The sequence below is a fragment of the Pelobates fuscus genome, chromosome 7, assembly GCF_036172605.1.
Source record: "Pelobates fuscus isolate aPelFus1 chromosome 7, aPelFus1.pri, whole genome shotgun sequence".
Lineage (NCBI taxonomy): Eukaryota > Metazoa > Chordata > Amphibia > Anura > Pelobatidae > Pelobates > Pelobates fuscus.
The window spans coordinates 19,370,965-19,394,134 of NC_086323.1; the positions used below are offsets into that span (position 1 = coordinate 19,370,965).

The 23,170-nt window shown below is 39.4% G+C and overlaps 2 protein-coding genes across 4 annotated transcripts in view; one reads left to right on the forward strand and one right to left on the reverse strand.

Annotated features, from left to right (window-relative positions):
• The window catches only part of LRRC41 (leucine rich repeat containing 41), a 30,010-nt gene extending 12,330 nt beyond the window's left edge, over positions 1 to 17,680 (forward strand). For 2 of the 3 annotated variants that reach the window (XM_063427756.1, XM_063427758.1), the window contains exons 4-12: positions 687 to 1,737; positions 2,858 to 3,097; positions 3,251 to 3,415; positions 3,934 to 4,032; positions 4,291 to 4,413; positions 4,966 to 5,041; positions 6,286 to 6,501; positions 17,332 to 17,450; positions 17,586 to 17,680. In XM_063427756.1, the coding sequence (XP_063283826.1) occupies positions 687 to 1,737; positions 2,858 to 3,097; positions 3,251 to 3,415; positions 3,934 to 4,032; positions 4,291 to 4,413; positions 4,966 to 5,041; positions 6,286 to 6,501; positions 17,332 to 17,434 (2,073 nt within the window). In that variant the 3' untranslated portion in view covers positions 17,435 to 17,450; positions 17,586 to 17,680. Of the gene's footprint in view, positions 1 to 686; positions 1,738 to 2,857; positions 3,098 to 3,250; positions 3,416 to 3,933; positions 4,033 to 4,290; positions 4,414 to 4,965; positions 5,042 to 6,285; positions 6,502 to 7,599; positions 8,254 to 17,331; positions 17,451 to 17,585 lie in introns of those variants that run through there. The other variant, XM_063427757.1, reaches the window with a different exon arrangement.
• A 3,714-nt stretch (positions 17,681 to 21,394) lies between these two features.
• Positions 21,395 to 23,170, reverse strand: part of RAD54L (RAD54 like) — a 41,974-nt gene continuing 40,198 nt past the window's right edge. Inside the window, exons 17-18 of the mRNA XM_063427185.1 lie at positions 22,796 to 22,959; positions 21,395 to 22,652 (exon numbers count right to left, since the gene is read on the reverse strand). Coding sequence (XP_063283255.1) covers positions 22,451 to 22,652; positions 22,796 to 22,959 — 366 coding nt within the window. The 3' untranslated portion in view covers positions 21,395 to 22,450. The remainder of the gene's footprint in view (positions 22,653 to 22,795; positions 22,960 to 23,170) is intronic.

Consider the following 23,170-nt stretch of genomic DNA (forward strand, 5'->3'; position numbering starts at 1 on the left):
TCTGTCTGACGGCAACAAGAGGCTTTAAAATGGCAAAATGTAAACAGCGGTGTTTCTCAGAAATGGCACGGTCTTCATTTGAATGGGTAGCATCCGTGCCCCATATTTACTTAAGACAAAGTGGTTTTGGTACCATTGCCTCTTTAAATGCTTCAGTTTCTGAACTGAAAGCTGATTTCCAAGGTCCTTCGTAAAACTTGTATTAATTGTATAAAATTACTCCTCATTGTAAGTTATAAGATAAGAGTTTCAGATGGATAAATTTAAATGCCAGAGAGACCAAGTGGTGATTCAGTTGAATCATTACACCATTTCTTGATGCATACTCTGGAGAGCACTATGAAATGTTACTTCTTCAGTTCGTATTCTGTTAAAACTAAAGGAGGATCAGTATTGACCCAGGAGGTCTCCACAAACATCCCTGCAAGGTACAAGTGAGTATTTTGCATCTTGTAAAGAATGCCAATAGAAGCGGTATCTTCTCCAGCATTGAGTCTCCCTTTTAGCAGGATAAGAAAAAACCCTAATCAATGTGTTGTAAAAACGGCTTTCAAAATGTTAATTTACTATAGTCCCGCCCCCAAACATTTCTACTGCAATTTAGGATGTAATACAATTGAAAGAAGAAAATGCATAGTTTTTCTTTGTAACATATCAGTAATGTCAGTGTTGTCTCTCAATTACAGTCTGTGAAATGCTGGCGGAATAAATTCATGGAAGCCTTATTTCACAACGTGCTGCGTGGTGTTGTCGATGTTTCTGTGGACGGGCGCCTGGATGACAAGAGATGTTCCCCTTTGTTCTTCAGCTCACGGCATGTAAAGGAGTTTACTATGACCAATAGGCAGCCGGGGGTGTCGAAGCTCTCACCTGGAGTACTGGACTGCCTCTCAGAGTCTGTTGAAACCCTGAAACTGCTACATCTCCGATCGTCTGATGACGTTGGCATGCGATTTTTGAAGATCGTTCTACACCGTCTCATCCATCATGGACAAGTGAACAAGTTGGCTCTACTTTCCTGGCCTGCTCCGGACAGTAAGCTGTTGGAAATCATTTTAAGTATCAGTGCTGGGTTTTGGCAGTATGGAGACCCACCATGTACAATCTGTTCAAATAGCCCATCCCGTGATTATTTGAAGAATGCCCATGATCCCAGACTTGGGGCACATCCTTTACAGACTGCATGTACTGCACGTGTCTCCAGAGTGCATTGCATAGAAGAGGAGGTGGTTAGCCAAAGTGCCTTGTTAAGCCTGCAGCCCCTTAACATCAGTCAGAATGTTGCCATAGATGTTTCTAACACCAAGTGTGCTGACAATTCTATGGACCCTACACTGCCTATGCCTGCTGTGGGCAGTAAAGTAGCATCTACCTCAAAGGAAGATCTTAAATCTGGTTCAGACTTACAGGACGATGTTGACTCTAAACAAGATGACTTGTATGACTTCATTTTCAGTGCTCCTAAGGGGGAAGGTAATGCTGAGGACTTAAATGATTTACACAAAGAAAGCTCTGCTGGGGAGGTGGTAAACTTGGGAGCAGTGCCCGTTAAGAGGACAATTATTACCTTTAAAAACAGAAACGTTACTATACCATATCTTGAAGGTGCCCATTACCTTCGAAGTGTCAGAACTCTAAACTTGCACAACATCAGCTTGAGTCAGGCGGCCTGCCACTCGCTGTGCGTCCTGCTCCAAACATGGGTGTCTCTGGAAAGACTCACGCTGGCTTACAATGGTATTTATTAACTTTCATTGTTGTGGGTAGTTTTCTGTTGGGTTTGTGGTTTTATTTATTTTTCTTCAATCAGTATTTTTGAGATCTTTAGAACAGACACACACACACACACACACACACACTTTCAAGCCTGTGCACAATTACTAGCATGCATACATACCTACGTGTATTTGAAGTGTAATAATGTGCCTGCGTCTCCTTTTCTGATGTGCAGTAATTGTGTCTCTAAACAAGTGCTAGCACTGATGAGAGCCGATCCCTGCCTCCATGAGTGAGGGCACTGGAAATCGTCAACACAATAGTCAGAGATTAAAAATAACGTGTACATTGGATTCAATGATCCAGACATTACGCATGCATGATGTTATCACTCCCTTTTTAACATGCATATATTAAAAATGTACATGAAATAAAGTAGGTCTACAAGGTGCCCTTCATGGTTGCATTGTCACGCAATTTTAGAAAAATGCTCTTGAAAATTATAATCTAGATTCTAGAATAAGGAATGGACACACTGGATTAAAAAACTGAACATGCTTCCTGCCTCGTGTGTACTTCAAGAGGCCCAAAATGTCGAAGCACCCCTGGCATGCGCCCAGGATGAAAACCTGTTCAAAATACCAGAGTGGACCCAGCTAACTTATATTTGATTTTTACAAATGGGAGAACCGTTTCCCTCGGTCAATGATCTTCTACAAATCTCATACATTGAAAAAACCAAACCACCATACATAAAAAAAACTGTCCAGAGGAGTGAATGGTCCTTTTACCATAACATTGTATGGAGGTAACATTCCACAATCTATAATACCTCCCTTAACTTTAAGGTTTTTTTATTTATATTTTTTTTATTTAACAGTGTGTGTGTGTGTGTGTGTGTGTGTGTGTGTGTGTATATATATAAAATTTTATAAACTCAATTTTTCTTTACATTGAGCTACCCTCTGTTATTATAAATAATGTGTATATTAGAATTGTGCATCCTTCACAGTGCTAGAACAAGGGTCCACCGCTCTAATCAATGTAAGCAGTGACGGTTTTTATCTTTTTGAAGGTTTGAGTTTAATTTTAATTTTTTTTTTTTCTTCCTTCTTTCCTCTGTTTCTACTCCTCCCTTCAGATATAGGTGCAAATATTGCCATGGTGATAGGTTCGCTTGCCAATCTCTCCAACCATCCGGAGTGCAGCCTCCAAGCAATATCCCTGAGTGATTTTACAGCGTTCATCCCAACTATTCACCTGTCTCAAATGATACTTTCCAGCTTCCCTCGCCTCCAGATAATGTCTCTAAGCTATGACATGGAGAATCCCAGCAGTATTGAAATGTTCAAGGAATCCATGACTGTATCCGAATTCAAAGGTTTGTCACGTGTACTCCAAGTAAAAGTCTTTAAAGGGACAATTCAGGCTGGATTTGGCCCTTTCTTTCTTTTTTTTTTTTTTTTTTCTGTACAAAAATATTCAAAGCCACTAAGTTGGGGAACGCAATTGATGTGTGTATGTGTCTTTGCAGAAAACCAGCTAAAGCAGTTGGATCTAAGATTTCCCCAGGACCCGTTGCATAGTGAACGTCTGGTATCCTTATTGCAAGCCTCTACCTCATTGTTGGAGCTCTCGTTGGACAATTCCACATTTCCGAATAATGACCTCATAAAAACCTTGCTGCGCACATTCTCAGGTAACACTCGCTATGAGTAAGCATGGCTTGCACAAATTGTTTTATTTGCCGAGGTCTCTACCATGTAATGTGATCAAGACCTCCTAGATCACCCGAGCCGAGGTGTCCGTTTGACATTGGATTAAGTGGAGTAATCTAGGTTTACATATTTTTTACTGTAAGAACAATAAGGATGTGGAATTCTCTGCCTGAAGAAGTGGTTTTATCAGAGTCCATACAGATGTTCAGCTACTAGATGCATACTTGAAAAAACAGAATATTCAAGGATATAATCTTTCAATGTAGGGTAATAACTGCTTGATCCAAGGATAAATCTGACTGCCATTCTGGGGTCAAAATAATTTTTTTCCTAGCTTGTTGCAAAATTGTGCTTCAAACTTTTGCCGTTTTTTTTGCCTTCTTTTGGATCAAGAGCAAAAAACAAATGTGAGCAAGGCTGAACTTGATGGACACAAGTCTCTTTTCAGCGTTGTAACTATGTAACTAACTATGTATTATTGCTTTCTGTGTATCCATAGAACACAACACTGCGCTGAAGAAGTTAAACTTGCATGACATAAAGCTGATCGATGCACAAAAGGAACTTGTGTGGTTCTTAGAAAATACCAAAATTGAAGGTAAAGTATAAATGGTCAGGGGTGTGTTTTTTTTTTTTGGTTTGTTTTCTTCTTATAGGAGAATTCTGGCTGGCTTTTTAAAAAATTTTTTATTTTTTTTTTCGTCTTATCCCGTGTACCTGTGAATAACCTTTTTCCTTGATACTCTGCCAATTGCCGAGTTTCATGGGGCATGCAGATCATTCATATAAGCTGATCATGCATCACCGTTACCTGCCTACCTCTTGGTTACAAACACCGTCTTGTTTTGTTTTATAGATCTCCGATTATCGTTCTGTCGGCTGTTTGAGAGAACAACTGTGGATTTCTTCACTCAGTTTGCCGGAGCATTGAAAAAAAATAAATGTTTAAAGGTTCTGAAGCTCTGTGGGAATCGTCTTGGTACTCATTTATTTTTACTCTCCTGATTGTTTTATTGTGCATTATTCACCACCGATATTCAAATAGCTCTCAAAAATTTAATTGGTTTCACAAGATTTTCTATTTATTTTATAGCAAATACTTTAGTATTAACGTTTTAGTCACTTCTATCCATTTACTGGTGCAAATAATTAATAATAAAGTGAGGTCTTATTTAAAGTTCAAATGTGCTTCCAAGTAGACTGGAACCCCTCCAAATGGCAAGTAACAAACAAGTGTTATGTGTTTCAATGTAGAAATGTTAAAATATTTGCCTCACACGAAGTTGTGTGTCTCTCTCTGTATCACCTTGTCCTCGAGACAATCTAATAACCATACGTGTGTTTGTGTTTCTGTGCGTTGAATAATTGATTGGACTCACCCATTGCATTGATCTATAATCCTCTCTTTGGGATACATAACCCAATTAAGTTCAAAGCATCTAGTGTATGAAATGGTAACCGCTGTTTATAACTTGCTGCCTAGACGAACTATATGACGTAATTAAATCGTGCCCCATGTCTTTGTCCATAGGAAATGAGGGATTGGTTGTAATGGCTGAAATCTATGCCCCTGATTCACTGTCGAGGATTCATCACTTGGATGTCAGGTAATGTTTTATCTGGTATTATCGATGGTTTTTCATACATAGTCCTTAGTACTTGTTCTTTGACCATGTATGCACCTAGATAGCAGCAAGCATTATTTATCACGTTTCTAAAATGGAAGCTGCATACACCATAACATGCTTCTTGTATAGGGTAAGGAGGGGCCATCTCACAATATCATTTTAGGGAAATGGTGTGTATGGATAATTCTGAGAGGCAATCTGTTCAGGGTTTCTGGTGTTGTACTGACATTATTAAAGGGACATTATAGGTGTCATTGAAATGGTCTGGGTGCATATTCCCAGCTCCCTTAAGCCTGGAAAGGTAATTATTTCAGTTTTTCATTAACTGCAATAGTTACCTTTGTGGATTAACTCCATCTCTAGTGGCTGTCTACCAGACAGCCATTAGAGGGACTTCCGGGTCGTTAGACAACTTTTGGGGCTGTTCTAATGCAAGCGTGGCCATGGGGAGTGGGGCACTAATGGGAGCTCTAGTGCCAGGAAAACAACTTTTTTTTTGACAGATCAACACATGTGTGGTTAGAAAATCTCTTCACCTTGCAACATCCTTACAGGGCAAGAGAGGGAGTCTGATCAGTTTTAATTCAGAGAATGATCCACTTTTGCTGCTGCGAATGATGCACTATTTCTGTCATTAGTGGACTGGTTTTAAACCGAAATGGGTTAGTAAATTGAGGGAGACTAAAGAAACTCCTCTAAGCTGAGAGGTGTGCCCAATAATGCAACGTGACTAAAGTTGGTAGTAAGTTTATCAATGTTTATTACATACGTCTGTGTTTCTTGGTGTAGGTTGGTTTGTATATTTGTTTTAAAAGTGTTTACTGATTTTAAAAAAAAAATTGACAAGTAATGTGTGTCCATTTTAATATAATCAATTAGAGCTAATTTGGTAATATTGTAAAAATGAGACAATCGTGAAGAGTTAAAAAAAAAAATGTAATCTAACAAGTTTAGCTCACAACAGTCTTACCATGCAAGTGAGCAGCATGCCGTATGCTGAAAATTGACAAAGATAGAAGTGATATTCAAAAAACGTACTGAACAGATTTATAAATAAGTCACATCTTGTATTCGTCTTTCTGCTCCACTTGTTCCAGAACTTCCAGTTTTGGAGAGAACACACTTAACAGATGAATAACAAGACCTGTGCTTTCAGCTGTTACCTACAATGTGAGATTTGTTTTGTTTCATTCAAAGGTATTTTTGTTTTGCCATGTTTTTAGCTCCAACTGCATCAGACCCGATGGACTCCTTCAGTTTGCAAAGAAGCTGGAAAAATATGGGAATCCCAAGCTTAGATATTTAAGCATTGCGCAGAATTTGCTGGATCGCGACCCAGTAATGGCACAAGAGGCCTTGAAGTGCATGGAAGACATGTTTTGCGTCGTCAGTGACAGATGGGATTCTACGCAGGCACTTGTTGACCACCTCAGCATAATGTAATGTACCGCACATAAGTTCATAATGTAAAGCAGGCTTGTCAAGTGTGGCCTTCCAGCTGTTACTAAACTACATCTCTGGTGATGCCAGTCCATTCATTTGCTTTCTTTTGAATCATGGGAAATGTAGTTGAGCAACAACCAGAGGGCTGCATTCTTCACAGCCTTGGTGTAACGTATGCATGTTGAATATGCAATGGCTGTGTCTTGGGTCATTGCTCCAGTCTGATACCCCCATGCATGTTTCCTTAGAGGATGGTACCTAGTGAACTCTGCTGCCCTGTGTGTTCCAAGCCGGTGTCAATGCATGAATTTTGTATTGTCCTCGGAAGAATCAACTCCGACACTAATCTGTACAAAGCACAGAATCTTCATGCTCCCATCCCAATGTCCATGGACAGATCCGTTCTTCGCACTTTAGTTCCCATTTAGCAACTTCACCCTGGTTTAAAAGTGTTTTTTTTTTTTTTTTTTTTTTTGTCCACAGTCATATATGCTGATATTCCTAATAATGTAGACATAAAGGAGCACGCTGGCATCGCAACTCATCGATATTTATTCTGAGTACCTGAGAGTGCTGTTTAATTCTAAATTATTGGAATATGTAAGGACGACGGGTACAGAATACTATTGGAAGGGAGTGCTTATGTGTGTTATACACTTTTGCCGCTGTAAATAGAATATTGGTAGGCTCACGCCTTCCCTCTCCATCCTCCTTTTGCATATTTTTTTCAAAAGAGGTTTCTCTGTAATCTGGCTGTAACCACTGAAAGTTACTGGGTTAGAGTGTTTCACATTAACATGAATTTATCCCACTGCTCATATTTACCTGATAGTCAATCAGTGAGCAATTGGGGCTGATGCCTTACTACTTTAAGTGCTGCAGACAAGGAGGAGGTAAAAGTTTGGGGTTAGACAACATGGTAAGCTTCACTTACCATGGACACTGCGGTCCCATGTTTTGTCATCCAAAACACAGGCAATGCATTGTGGGAGGCTGTAGTTTTACAACAGCTAGTGGGACAGCTGCCTTTGGGCTATTCCTGATATAAAACCATTTTGGTCTAATCTGGTAGTCTTTGTTCTTGCATTACATAGGCGCGCTTTGTTTCCAAATGGGGACTGACTTTGACGAGCGCTCAGAAAGCCCCAGGGATTCTGTCGTGAACACTGCGTGGAAGAGACAGGTGTCAGCCCAATGTGCAGCTCTCTGGTTAATGTGTGGACTGACCCTGGCTGAGAATCTTGTTTTTATTTATTTTTCCTATTTTAATTTTTTTTTATTATTATTGTGAGAGTATTTTAACATGTTTATTAAACTGGCTAGCACTCTCTTCAGAATATCAGCATGGCTCCTTTACTGGTTTCTTTTTATATTTTTTATTTTAAAGCCATAGTTTAAGAATCTGCATTCTTAAACTCTATATTGAGTCAATATAGTCAATATATGGTCAGTAAAACGGCTCAGGGGATAGAATTTAACATCTGACCTGTAACCAACGTGCATTACCTTTACCTTAATAGTTACAAAGGCTTGGTATCGCTGTGTCAGAATTTTATTTTAGGTTTTGTTTTTCTCCCCTCCTTCCCTCATGCCCAGTATGTTTGCAGTTAACTGATCATAGGTGTTAATCAAGCTATCTTGGAAGGGAAAACTGAAAGTGGTGGAAGCATATATGTTATCAAAAGTACAGAACAGTTAGGGGGGTGAGCCTTAGAGATCTATAGAAAACCGACAGGAAATATTCTGTCCGAGGCCAATAATGGAATCAAAATGTAACTTTTAATAGATTAAGAAACTAGAGTAAATCTAGCTCTAATGGAATCTCACAAAGAAAAAATCAAAACCAAACCGGGAAGGGGGGAGGAGGGTATACGTGGCTGAAGAAGAATAAAGTAAAGAAAAATATGTACAATATATACAGTGAACAACTGGTAATATATCAAAGGAGTTTCCTACACACGAGAAAAAAGACAGCTAGTGGGCTGATAAACAATTGAGGTACAAAGTTGCAGTAACTCTACTAAACTTATCAGGTGGAGACAAAGCATCTCTATAGTCGGTTACTGCAGAGAGCCTGATGTCTCTGAATATGTGTAAAGTGAAAATCCCAATACCCCAGAATTGCATAGTAATAGGACCCCAAAGACAAACCAGAGTTTAGCTAGTAATGGTGTAAAGGTCCACAATGTCTGTAGATGCACCTTTATTTGCCCTGACGTATCTATGACCAAGATCTGATAGCACTGGCTAAAAGTAAAAAAAAGTGCAATAGCTAGAGATAGAGTCCTGTGCCTGGTAGTTAGATCATGTGAGCTCTCCGGAATATTACTAGAGGTAGCATTTTTATAAGGTGTCAAGTAAAGCAGAGTAGTTGTAGTAGATACAAACAGACCTAAAGTGCCTGCAATATTGTCTATTCCAAATCAGCAGGTGTGCCTATAAGAGCATCTAAAGCAGAACAAAATCTTCTACTTAGAGATGATAGCAGGGACGATATAATCTCTCACTGTCACAAGTGACTTAGAGTTAGTCGAATATCTGCTGGTGCAGCTACATAGAGAAGCTCCAGGGACACGTTGGCCTAAGTGCCTGATCTCGAGTACTAGCCAGAACTAAAAACCTAAGAATAATAATAATAGAACACTGTGTCCGTGGATACAATATAGTATTTTAATGGAATGTCAATCTAGGTAATGAGTACAAAGTATCTCGGTATCGGTTACTGCAAAATAGATCCAATGGGTATAGAAGGTTGCTATATCTGCACAGGCTTCTAGTCTAGGTGAGTGAATCTGTGTGTTCAAGGGCACCTAAATCAGAGCATAATCTGCTACACTAGCTAGATAAGATATCAGGAACAATGTACATAGTAACAAACCGTTATCTAATCGTGGGATAATGAGAATAACATAGGACAGTGCGTCTAAGAAGGATACTGCATAGAATGAGGGGTCTGATAACCAGTTGATAACTCAAGTCTGCAGTTTGACATCTATGGTAGGAGCCCCGACGCGCGTTTCGCCGGTGGGCGGCTCTTCAGGGGGTAACCGAAACCCTAGGGCACCAAGTTTAAATAGGGCGCCAATAAACCCATTGGATCTATTTTGCAGTAACCGATACCGAGATACTTTGTACTCGTTACCTAGATTGACATTACGTTAAAATACTATATTGTATCCATGGACACAGATCATATGATCTCATCAGAACTAAGAAAAAACTAAGAATAAACTAAGAATAATAATAGAACCCTAACTACAGGGCACAGGACTCTCTCTAGCTATTGCACTTTTTTTTACTTTTACCCAGTGCTATCAGATCTTGGTCATAGATACTTCAGGGCAAATAAAGGTGCATCTACAGACATTTGTGGACCTTTATACCAATACTAGCTAACCTCTGGTTTGTCTTTGGGGTCCTATTACTATGCAATTCTGGGGTATTGGGATTTTCACTTTACACATATTCAGAAACATCAGGCTCTCTGCAGTAACCAAGTATAAAACAGGCAATATTACCATATATCTTGAATTTGTAATAATCTCTGCAGTAACCGACTATAGAGAGGCTTTGTCTCCACCTGATAAGTTTAGTAGAGTTACTGCAACTTTGTACCTCAATTATTTATCAGCTCTCAAGCTGTCTATTTCCTCGTGTGTAGGAAACTCCTTTGATATATTACCAGTTGTTCACTGTATATATTGTACATATTTTTCTTTACTTTATTCTTTATTCAGCCACGTATACCCTCCTCCCCTCTTCCCTGTTTGGTTTTGATTTTTTTCTTTGTGTGATTCTGTTAGAGCTAGATTTCACTCTAGCTTCTTAATCTAGCTATTAAAAGTTACATTTTAATTCCATTATTGGCCTCGGACAGAATATTTCCTCTCTGTTTTCTATCTTGGAAAGGAAGCCAATTAACATTCACATGTGTATATTAAGTAGTGCCTATATTTGTACATCAACTTTAAAAAGTTACACATGGTATTTGGTAAAAAATAAATAAAAAAATTACATAAACCTAGTCAGATTTTGTAAAAATAATTGACAAAACATGGCAAGTGCACATTAAAGGACAACGGTCACTTCAACGCTATCCTTTTAATACAATGATCCAACATGCATGTGTATTGCTGAAAGATTGTCATACATTAAAGAGGAGGTTGCGTTTTTGCCTTTTTTATTATTATTCTTAAGCGCCAACATATATTGGGAGTATATGTAAAAAAAAAAAAAATCCATTTCCTTTTCAAATTTATTATTATTTATATTAAAAACTGGTGTTGAGGTGACCGTTGTGCTTTAAATAAAATACTTCCTTGTGTTTGGAACATATCCCAGCAGGCACTTAAAAGAAATGTGTAGATTTAAGGTTTATTTAAATGTTATCCTCACATGTTCTATAACATTACAAGTACATAGCTAATGGACTTAAATCTACACCCACCCAAGAATTTAAAACCATTTAAAGTAATCGGCACATGTAGTCCACTTACGGAACAAATGATGTTAATCAGTGGGTGAAAGCTACAAAACTGAAACGATGGCGTTCAATCAGAGGTATCGTAGGATAGGTGTGAGGGCAGTTTGTATAATTAGAGCCCCCAGCAGTTATTTCATTGGATAGGGTAGCTGATACATGAGGCTGTCGCTGCTTTTTGATTTTTCAAAAAAATCACACTAGGGAATAAAATTCACGGTATGATTGTAACCTAAACGGTCACATTTAAAGCAGATTTAGAACATTGAGCACATACAGCAAAAACTGTGAAAGCAAAGCTTAATTCTCACTTTACGGAGTGAGAAGGTGTGAGCTGTGCATATATTATACAGACCGTGCCTTTAATGTATTGGTGATAATATGATGTGGGGCTCATCAGCTGGCTTAGTAAATTTAAACCAGAATCCTTGGCTGCTATAGCTAGACAGGAATGGGGAGGGTTAGTTTGACACTGAGTCCAAATACTGTTAGTTGAACAGTCTAAGCATAGGGCTATAACAAAGAAACGGGTTCTAAAACAAACTTGATATATCATACATTGATACAGATATCTGAATCTGTGCTTTTTTTTTTAAAAAGAATTCCTTCCTTAAATTGGGTAGTGCTTTTTCACCTTTATAGGTTTGGGTGATCATACCAATCATTTGATAAGGAAGGGTCTTCTGAAAGAGTACATTAAAGCAGCTCTGTATTATACATTGAGCATGTACTAATTAAACCAGGTCGCAGGGTTCGGTCATGGTATCACAATGCCCTTTTAATTTTATTGCATCCACTCTGCAATATGTAGGGGATGGTGAGCACAGCGTCCACTCTGCAATATGTAGGGGATGGTGAGCACAGCGTCCACGCTGCAATATGTAGGGGATGGTGAGCACAGCGTCCACGCTGCAATATGTAGGGGATGGTGAGCACAGCGTCCACGCTGCAATATGTAGGGGATGGTGAGCACAGCGTCCACTCTGCAATATGTAGGGGATGGTGAGCACAGCGTCCACTCTGCAATATGTAGGGGATGGTGAGCACAGCGTCCACTCTGCAATATGTAGGGGATGGTGAGCACAGCGTCCACTCTGCAATATTTTGGGGATGGTGAGCACAGCGTCCACTCTGCAATATTTTGGGGATGGTGAGCACAGCGTCCACTCTGCAATATTTTGGGGATGGTGAGCACAGCGTCCACTCTGCAATATTTTGGGGATGGTGAGCACAGCGTCCACTCTGCAATATGTAGGGGATGGTGAGCACAGCGTCCACTCTGCAATATGTAGGGGATGGTGAGCACAGCGTCCACTCTGCAATATGTAGGGGATGGTGAGCACAGCGTCCACTCTGCAATATGTAGGGGATGGTGAGCACAGTTTGCTGAAGTTTATGGGGTTATGAGTCGTTTACATAAAAAAAAGTGCCCAAAGTGTCCCCCCCCCCCCCCCCCCCTGACGTAGCAGAATTGTATTTCCTCTTGCTAACCAGCCATTTGACTTTCTGTCTGGCTGCGTGTCATGGGAAATGCATTCATTACTGTTTTAACAACGTCTTTAGGAATACACCTTTAAATAACTGCATGCATTTTAGTTGAGGAAACCATTTATCTTTTTTCTGATCTGTACGTTGCACTCGCAACTCGATATGAAGTAAACCTGATGGCTCAAAGGCCGGGGGGCCCTCTTTACAGTTTGTTTTTGGTCTGGATATATTGTTGTCTTTTTCCCCCATTTGTACAGCGCTGCAGAATATGTTGGTGCTTTACAAATGCCAGTAATCATAATAATAATCTGGTTGCTCCCCCCATATCTATGGGAACGCATATGTGTACCAAGAGATCAGTAGGATGGCAAATCTGGCCCTCTATCCACCTCTTCTGCCTTTTTATATATTCCTGGTCAGTGAGACACTGCATACTTTCTTCCAGCTGTTCCATTTGACTTGCATGTCAGTTTACATGAACTCGAAGATTAACAGATCATGTATGTTTTCATTCCATATGTCCCGTGATACTAAAAGCAATATAATAGATCATATGAGCCGTATAGTGTAATCGAGAAACCCCTATGGCATTTTAAAGCATGTCACTTCACGTCCTATTTGTGCTGTAAAAGTGCTGTTTTCTCTTGAAATAAACCCTTTTATAATTGACCTAAGTTGCACTCTCCAAGCTCTCGCAGAAGCATTCCATTGGTAGATTGTGGCGACTGCTTCACGTGTTCTTTTTTTTTTTTGTCTTCTCTATGAGAAACATTCGATTGGCCTGGGCGATAATCAACAACCGAGGCAGGGCAGAGCGGTGGTGACGACATGGTCACGCTGCTCGAGTAGGGCTAAGTAAGTAATTTAAAAACAATTTTTTTATTTCTTTAGAGAAATAGTGGGTGTCTTAAATAAAAAATTAACACAGCAATCCAGTGTTACAAATAAATGTATTCTCTAATGTTCCAATAGTTTAACAACGCGTTTGCAAGGATCGCCAATGGTCCATTTTTCATATTCCTTCATAGGCAGATTTAGTAACCTAAACTGTAGAAATGAATAACCCTGTCAGGATTTAAAATGGTCCCTTTCCATCTCGAAGCGGTGCAGTTCCCTAGTCCAGTTCCCAGGTTAAGGAATCACCCTGTGCATTCAGAATTATTACGTGAGTCCATTGCACCGTTTGATCTTCTCCATGAATTGAAACCTGCTTTCTGATAAGAATATAAAGGCTTATTCACTAAACTGTGAGCCTTAATGAGCAGACAGTCCTAAAAGTTACTAAAATACCAAGTGAAAGTCTTCCTGAGCTGCACAGGTCTGTCCCCTCATTCTCTCACTGACGGTCAGTGGAGAATTTACAAGGTGTTGGCCACATTTAGAATAAATCCCAAATTCAGCCATTTTCTCGCCAACCTGTTATGACCTAGAATTTGCGATTCTCCCGATCAGTTCTCCCAAGTTTTAGTGAATAGGCCCATAATAGTTCCATGTGTAAATAGAATGTATTCTTCTTCGTTGGGCCTTCCCAAACTCGTCTCATTTCTGTTCTCCATACGGAATTAATATCTGGAACAGCATTTATAACCAGCATGTGCCAAGGAAACCTATATATACCTCTCCATGCAACTACACACTTGTATCTTGTTTCTATGCTACTGTAAATATAATTTTTTTTTTTTTTTTTTTATATATTCGTTGACTTGTTTTAAATGTGTTTAAATTGAAATAATAAAGCACACTAATAAAAGTTGATCAATAAACTTTGGAGTTTTGTCGACTTCTTTAGTGTGTCTGGACAGGAATGTAAAAAAAAAAAAAAATACTATTTTAAATGAAATACAATTTATTTACATTTTTATTAGACTGACACACGTCATACATTTTGTAACACTGTTGGTACATTAACAGGGACGTTTGTTTCCCACTTTAGAGAAGTAGACACATTTTTTATGATTTGCAAACATGCTGTATTTATTTAAAGTTTACCTACCATTCTCTGTATTGAGGGTGCTCATTAAATGGACAATGTAGGAATTCTAACTGCTTCATGTCTTTGAAGTGGTTATAGTGTCTGAATTCCCCTGGTGCCATCTTTTCATTCAGTGCTAAACAGGTTTTTTTTAATGCTATACAAGAGTCCCCAGTAGCCCATCTCCTCAGGGCCGCTTGGACTAATGAGGAAGTATTGGTCTGAGCAGCAATAGGCAGCTGTGATTGGTTGAGCGTGTCAGCTGACTGCTTTCACCTTATAATAGCGCTTATTGCAGGTATGAATTGGTATGGTTAGAAGGAAGTGTGTAAATTCTGGGTGAGTTATGGGATGCTTGGGACCCTTAACCCCTTAAGGACACATGATGTGTGTGACACGTCATGATTCCCTTTTATTCCAGAAGTTTGGTCCTTAAGGGGTTAAACTGCTTGAAAATGGCTTTAATATCGAATGGAGGGACAGTGCCAGAGAACTCCAGGCACCATAATCTGAAGATTTCATCAATTAGAAACATAGTGCCCCTCTAAGGGTTGCAGAAATCCAGTGCATAAATATCATGTTATTCACTAGAATTCATATATTAGGCTTTTTTTTTTAAACCAGACTGTTTTGGACCTAACATTTAAAATTCACACTGAAATCCCTACTCTTTAGTGAATAAATCTTCTTCTAGTCTGGGCTCCGGCAAGGAAAGAGGGCAACTTCTAAAGACTACTCATTTGCACATAATCCGGTTTATACCTGCTGCATTTATATCAAGCTTCCCAGCCAGGCCAGTGCTGGTATAGTTGAAGAGAAGGTGTCCATTTAGGAACTGCAAATTCATTTGAGAAACAATAATTTAATTTAGAACTTTCATGTTCTATGCTTACCACACAAATAATTCTTATATTTGTTAACTTTATCGACATGTCACACTTCCTACCTATGACCCACTACAGCGGACTTCACAGTTCCTTCAAAACGACTTGAGTTGTGCTACCCCTATTTAGACTCCTTTCGTAGGGTGTGCTTTTTCCGTTCTGAATATGACTATTATTCATGTGGTTTTATTTTAATATAACTGGCAGTCAATGGTATCATGACTGCTAATAGTAGCTTCTCAAAAGGATCCATTATCTAGGAGGCTATTGGGATGATAGTTTACATCAGGGCTGTCCAACCTGTGACGACCCCCCCCCGCCCCTGATGTTTGCTGAACTGCAACTCCCATGATTCCCTGGCTGTTTCATTGAAAGAATCATGGGAGTTGTAGTTCAGCAACAACTGGTGGGCCGCAGGTTGGTGGGCCGCAGGCCTGGTTTACATAGAAGTTAGACTTTGAGGCAACACGTGTAAAAATTCACACCTGCAAAGGAATATTGGTTGTACTCACAGCTTCAAAAGCGGCAACTCATTTTGTAAATCCTTTGACATCTAGAATATTCTTGCACAATCAAGTGAATCCTTCTCATGCTGAAATGAGCTAGAACGCCTCTAAGTGACCAATTCACCAATCACAATTAATATAAATATTCTAGAGTGCAACAATTACACTTGCTGGGTGTGATAACTATGATACATCCTGTGGGCTCACTGCTCTTATTTGTCATTTAGGGGTTAAATCAATCACTTTGTTTAAGCACCCCGAGTCACACCTCACTGGCTGTCTTATACAGCCTACATGAAAGGGTTGAGGGGGAATATTTTTTTAATCAATGTTGCAGCATAGTGTGTTTTACTTTTAGAAGTTTGTTTTTATTATCCATTGCTTTAATTGAACTAATCCATTTTAATTTGATATCAGACTGTGCAAACAAAGATGTTAACATTAAATCTCTCTTTACTAGAAATGAGAAGGTCACACACAGGGAGGGGCGACTAGGGTTGCATAAGCAAAGTGATAAGGCCTAAAAGAGCACATACTTGAGCAACGAGATAGCAGGGGCATGATCTCTGTACCAAAACCCCAACATTTGCTAAAGTGGTTTTGGAGCTGAAAGGGACACTAAGTGTTGCAAATAGGTTAATCAGAATGGATAGCAATGGAATCCGTGGGTTTTATTGGCTTGTATGCTCCATTTTTGTTAGCACCAGCCATGCCAACACATGTTGAAACGAGGATTTCTGCTGATATAAAAAAGCTTCCCCTATAAGAGTCTAAGAGTCACGTTTACAGGATGGCTGTAAGGTCCACATACTATGCCAAGTGGAGTATTTTGTGTAATCACTACGACTAATTGGATGCTGAACCAGTAGGAAGGAAACGGACTGCGCTTTCTAGTGATAAAATCAGGCTGCCCAACATATGACCTTTAAAACCCACTGTCAGAACTACACACTTACTCTGAATACAGTTTCTGCTCCCTGCACAGAATTATATTTGAAACTATTGATGTTCCCGTTAAATACTCTTCTCATAATACACGTTTCTTGAAAATGTATTCACAAACCTTATGCTGGAAAAAGGTGATGTTTTTAATTGACAAACTGTAGCCAGATGTTAACTGGAAATTGAATGCTGAGGAACCGGCTTGCTGATCATTATAATGGGGGGTGGAAGGTTTGAGCGGTCTACCTTATTGGCAGAAGAGACTGCAAAGTCGGGATTAAGAAACAAAGAAGCATTCTGCAAAGCTGTAATAATAGGGATGTCTATACCATCTGTGTCAGGACTTGCTGAATTCTAGCTCAAAGAGAACACTTATACCTCCTGCTGGATAAAAGATGCACATGGAATTCTGTAGAACGTGTTGACCTGGAGCCTTTGTTTCATGGTAACATGATTTCCTGTACATATTTTAGGACTAACATTTATTGAAATCACCAGTACCCAAAGGTTAATCCATTCCTATCATTCCTTTTATTTTGGTCCTTTCCATTTAGATCTCGAGAAGTAGGACGGTGGTGGCACCAACTTGCCATGCAAACTGATCGACCAGGATGGGTTTTAAGAAGGTTATTCCAATATCGCACACATTTATGTTAGCAAAGTGCTAGTTATGGTAAGTTGCTAGGGGTCTTCAATTTCCCATTTGCATTATGAAACCAGCAGAAAGAAAAGTCTACTACAGCTACATTCAACCGACATCTGAGCTAAGTTCTTGTGTTTATTGGCCCGAATGTATTCCTTTTTACAGGGCTGACTTTAGTCATGGGTGGACTCAGTGATTGAAAGGAGACCTTACATCTACCAAAAGCAGTTCCTGAGACAAGATCCTACTGACCCAGCATATCTGAAAAGTTTCCACTGGGACAGCTCTGATGGCTAGGAGGTGGTTGAACATGGTTGTCCATTAACACAACAACATTTGAATCTGAGTAACTGGAGTTCAAAGAAGAAAAGTAAAAACTAAGAAAAAAAATGAATAATGAATGTCAATTTTCAATGGTAGAACCAAAATGTCACAGATCTGACGTTGAGAACCTCAAGACATAACAGAATCTGGTTAATCCACATATATATTCAAGATCTCCTTCCATCACTGACATCATTGGGACTGCTGCCTGTGTCTTGTAGCCAAGCCTCTCGTACTCTGCCCTAACCTCTTTAGCCACAATCAAGTGGGCCAGATGTCTAAATCTGGAATAGTGAGAATACCCAGCAATTACAGATATCCTGACTCTGTGCTTCTGTAAATATATTTTATTCTAATCTGAATTGCAGAAAAGTTATGGATTAAATTGTAAAAACATTTGTAAACTTGTTTTTTTTTTTTTGAAGATGTGTGCGCCGATTAGAGTGGAATTTTAGTAAATATAATAAAGTAAATGTGATAACGAAGGCTGGACATTGCTAGAACCAATCAACATGCAGAATGAAGCCACGTTTGGAATTTGTATTGGGGGATGGGGGTTACAATTTGGGTGTCGGTAAATGTTTTACACCCCATAGGCTCTGGAACCAGAATGAGGGTGCAGCTGTACATCCGCTCCAGCACATGCTCCTCTCAATCTCTGTGTTATAGCTGGGAATTCAGGTTTTTTTTTGGATACACATCTGTGTTTTGATTCTGCTACTTTAAGCTAAAGCTAGAACTACACTTTGAATTTCTTACAATTCTTCTGTTAGTGGCTACCCTTGTTTGGGAGCAAAAACATATTTAATTTACACCATTTGTGTCTACGGGAGACCCTCATTGAAATGCTGGAAAAGCCTTAAAGATCACACACACATTTTCAGAATCTTAAAGGGACACTGTAGGCACCCAGACCACTTCAGCTCAATGAAGTAGTCTGGGTGCTGTAACACAAAAAATTGCATTTCCAGAGAAATCGCAATGTTTACTTTGCAGCTCTAAGTCTGCCCTCAGTGGCTGTCTACCAGACACCCCACTGGGGGCACTAACGGAATTGTAACGGACTTTTGGTCCGTTATCTGATGCTGGAGGTCCTCATGCTCTGCATGAGGACCTCCAGCGTCAGTTTCCCTATAGGAAATAATTAATTCATTGCTTTCCTTTGGGGAGGTCTAATATGCATGCGCAGCAAATGCTGCAAGCGCATTAGACTCCGCTTGTCGCAGGACAGATGAGAGGGCGGTGTTTCGACCCAGCGTCAAGGGACATCAGCGCTGGGATAAGGCAAGTAAATAAAGGGTTTTTAACCCTTTATTTACCGGGGGGGTATTCCTGGCACTACAGTATCCCTTTAAAGGTATGGAACCCTTTCCAAATCTGACATCTTCAGCTACATTTTACCATTTACATAGAGGAGCACAACCACACACATTAAAATCCAAACTTTATTAAAGCATTTGTTCAAATTAGTGAGGTCACTTCCTAATGTGATGGCAAGATAAGGCAATCATCAATATAGTTAAACAGCAGTTATACAAAACTCACTGCATCAAAAGTGATCGCTTCAAGATAAAACAAGGTGCCAGTTATGCCTTGTCATGGGTCCCTCATATCTCAGAGTAACAAGGGCCAGACCTTCTCATCCTCATATGTAAATACGGTCTTCTGAAGGTATACGAGACCTCCAATTACACAGTTCACATCAATGTGAATACAAGATTAGCAAAACTATGGCAGATTTTATCTCCATTGGAACATTGCAAAGGCAGGAGTATGGAATAGAGACATCCCTTAGTAATAACTAATTATCCAAATCAAAGTCCCTCTTGCCAAAAAAAAATGTAAATGCATTCTATAGTGTAATTAATAAGTTGTGTTCTTACACTACAGTTCCCCCTGGCCACCACATCACTCGCACAGTTCCCCACCATCCAGAATGAAAAAAAGTTAAAAAAAATAAATAAAGTCACAAGCGTTATTTACCCAATTCCAGTGCTGATCTCCTTCGGTGCTGGGAGAGCACTCTGCCTCTTCTAACTGGGGAGGGCTTTTCTGTGGGGAATTCACAGACGCTGGATATCTTCAAGCAGAGTGCGAGGAAGTCCAGCATCAGACGACCTAAAATTGGTTAGCCACCAGTAAGTGCTTGACGATTGAGAGCCACTAGAGGCAATCTTAGTCCTGCAATGCAATCAATACAGTTTCTCCGATAAGGGGGTTAGGGACGACAATGCAGGCAGACTAATTCATTGAGTTGTAGGCTACGAAAACTTACTGGAAGATATACTGAGTGAAAATAAATATGATTAAACTGTTTAAAGCGTTACATTTTAATAAATCTATAAATGTTCAATTATGAATCCAAATTAATGTTTATACATATTTGGCATTACCAGGTTTTTTTATACCATTCCATGATATAACTATATAAAACCCACTTAATAAATAACGATAATCCAAAACACAGAGAACCCACATAAACCCGTAACTCCTAGATTTATCAGATTGTGAAATCTAATTCTTCAATAAATCTCCTGTGACTCATAGCATCACATAGATCCATCTGAGGTTGGGTGAGGTCAACCTATCCCTCTGTGTGAAACCTCATATTATCCAGTCTCTGCTTTGTTGTTTAATGCTAGCTGGATTAGCTCCGTGAGGTTCATTGAATTACCTTTATTAATTACCCTGTGTAATTAATTCATTAATTATGGATTTCTAGTGTTTCTGGCCCAGGCAGTCTTAAAAAGGGACACTCCACAGCCCAAATGAAAGAAGAAAAATGATATAGAACGGTTTAGTAGATATACCACCAATGCAAACATGCATGCATCTAATTATTATCAAGGGAAATGGCTTTTTTCTGTCAGGTGGAGATCCCATTATCCAAGTTGTTTATCCGAAAAATTAACGAGTGCTCGTATTATCTGTGAAGATCATCACAATAGTGCCTATGTGTAGATGGCAGTGTGTAAATTAAAGACGTCTTTTCATAAGCCAGTATCCAGATGTTGTGGTAAGGAGACCATGCCAAGGGAAGCAAACACGGAAAATATCACTGGGATACTCTAAGCATCGTAACATCTTATGTTGATTGCCAATATGTCAGACGCACCGGTCACTGCAATTTGCCAAAACTCTCTGCAGGTATAAGTCTGCTGATACAGTTTTAGGCGTGGATGGAATACTTCCCTCTTTGCATGTACACTTATTTTTATTTTTTTTAATGCTGTGCACGCTGTGTTGCCCACAGCCCCTGACTGACTGGGAGAAACCGTGAGCTGCAGCTTTGTTTGTATAATCAGATATCCACTGTACAGCTCTGTGAACAAAGCAATCGTGACACGGTTATTTAACAGTTACAATCTAATCTGTATAATGCATTTAAATGGGGTTCTCTTTCAACCACAAGTAGCCTTTAAATCCCTTTAGTAAATCTGTAATTTTTCTGATGGCTTTGTCCCACTAATTCAACTCTCATTTACCTTTAATAAGATCGTAAAAAAAAAAAGAAAACGGAGGGAAAAAGTTCTCCCCCCAGTTCTATGACAAAATATAAGATAATTTGAAAGAAAACACACATTTACAAATCGGAAACCACTGGTATATATGGTAAATAATATTTTATATTTAGAATGAGAAGACCACCTTGTATAAAGTAATTACATTAGAAAGCCACAAGGCTTTCATTCAGGGCTATAAACATCCAGCTGGGTCCATGTTATAGATTGTCAGTTACTGCTCAGAATGCTGGAGCGATATCCAAACAGATTGCTAAATAAAACTATTTTGCCCACTTGGCTGCATTCCATTCGTAATCCAAGACCGAAGATTCAACATTTAAATGGGAACATACGGAAATATTTCTAAAAACAATACTGCTGGAAACATCTCCGTAACACTCCAGTAGGACAATAGCCGGGAACTTTGTACCTTCCCAAATGCGAGAAAAGCGGATTTTGATCATTTGCACTAAGTAAACAGAAAATGGTCGCAGGAACCCTGGAAAAAAAGTAATACAATGCACATATAAAAAAGAACAGGCAAATAAAAACCTACTATATACATACATATTACATATTCTGGGCAACCATTAAGACGAGCATATTAAAACACATGCCAAGTACTGAGAGTACGTCATATTAAATGATTCCGCTAGTTCGTGATTAAAGGAGCAGTTATTTCACCTTATTGTCAGCAGACAGAGGATGCGCAGTCAAGAACCAATAACGAGTTGTATTAGGGATGATTAGAATCCATAGTCTTCGATAAGCTTTAATAACACTAATACGGCTGAGGATCAGCATTAACCTGCCCTTCCCGACGCTTCTCTCAAATTGGCAAACAAGGGGAAAGTAGTTATTACTACGTCAGAAAAAATAAATAAAATCACAGTTCTGTAATCTTTACTGTATGATGGAATGAGCTCACTTATTTAGGGTCAACATTCATTAGAGGACGGTAAAACGGTCTTTAATAGGTTTCTGTCACTGCTTCAATAACTGTATATAGCTTCTTCCTGGACACCAGATGGCAGCCAAGAGTTAAAATTCAGCTGTGTCGGGGTTCATCGGAGTCAGAGAACACTTGGACAATATGAGCTAGTAGGATTGCTCAAAACCTTCTTCAAAGGACAAATGCCTTAAAAACCAAAAAAAATAATCTTGAATGTGATGTCGTCTTACTAGTCCAGATTTGATTCTTTCTTAAAGGACCCCCTTCTGAGCTTCGTGGGATCGATGATGAAATGCAAAAGTGACTGCAGCATCCCAGGCAGCCATCAATGCCGTGTCCTGCAGCCCTCGCTTGTCGGCACAATGATTCCACTGTGTCAGATCTGACGTACAGTCTGTTCCATCAGGTGGCGGTCTAACCTGATGTCCGTTTACACAGCGACGACACTTGAATCTAAACAGAACCAGAGATTGAAAAAATTCAGGCACAATTATAATTTTAAACAAATACCCAGAGAAGGCATCCCGTTTCAAAGTGAATGTCTCGATGAGACACCCTAGCCAATTACGGAATACCTTCTACAGCTCAACACTTACTTGTCGTGGGTATCGCTGATTGTGTCTTCATTCAGGGTGAAAAGTTCCTTCAACTCGCCAATAGAAAAGTGCCTCTCTACATCTTGCTCCTCGTCCACAACGCAGCTACTCAGAGCTTTTTTGTGGGTCTGACGCTGGAAAATCTTCTCCTCAATCGTGCCAGTCTGCAAATCAAAAAACAGTAAATCATTCTCAGAGTCTCTGGATCTCTCAAATTCTAAAAGTAAACTAATCCTTAAGTTAGCAAGTGCCTTGTTGAAGGGTAATTATTTTCCCATATGATATTTTATATAAATTGCTAATTAAATTATTAGCAATTATTTAGAAACATGAATGGAATCTGGAGTTCCCATTGCAGAGTATTCTGTGCACATG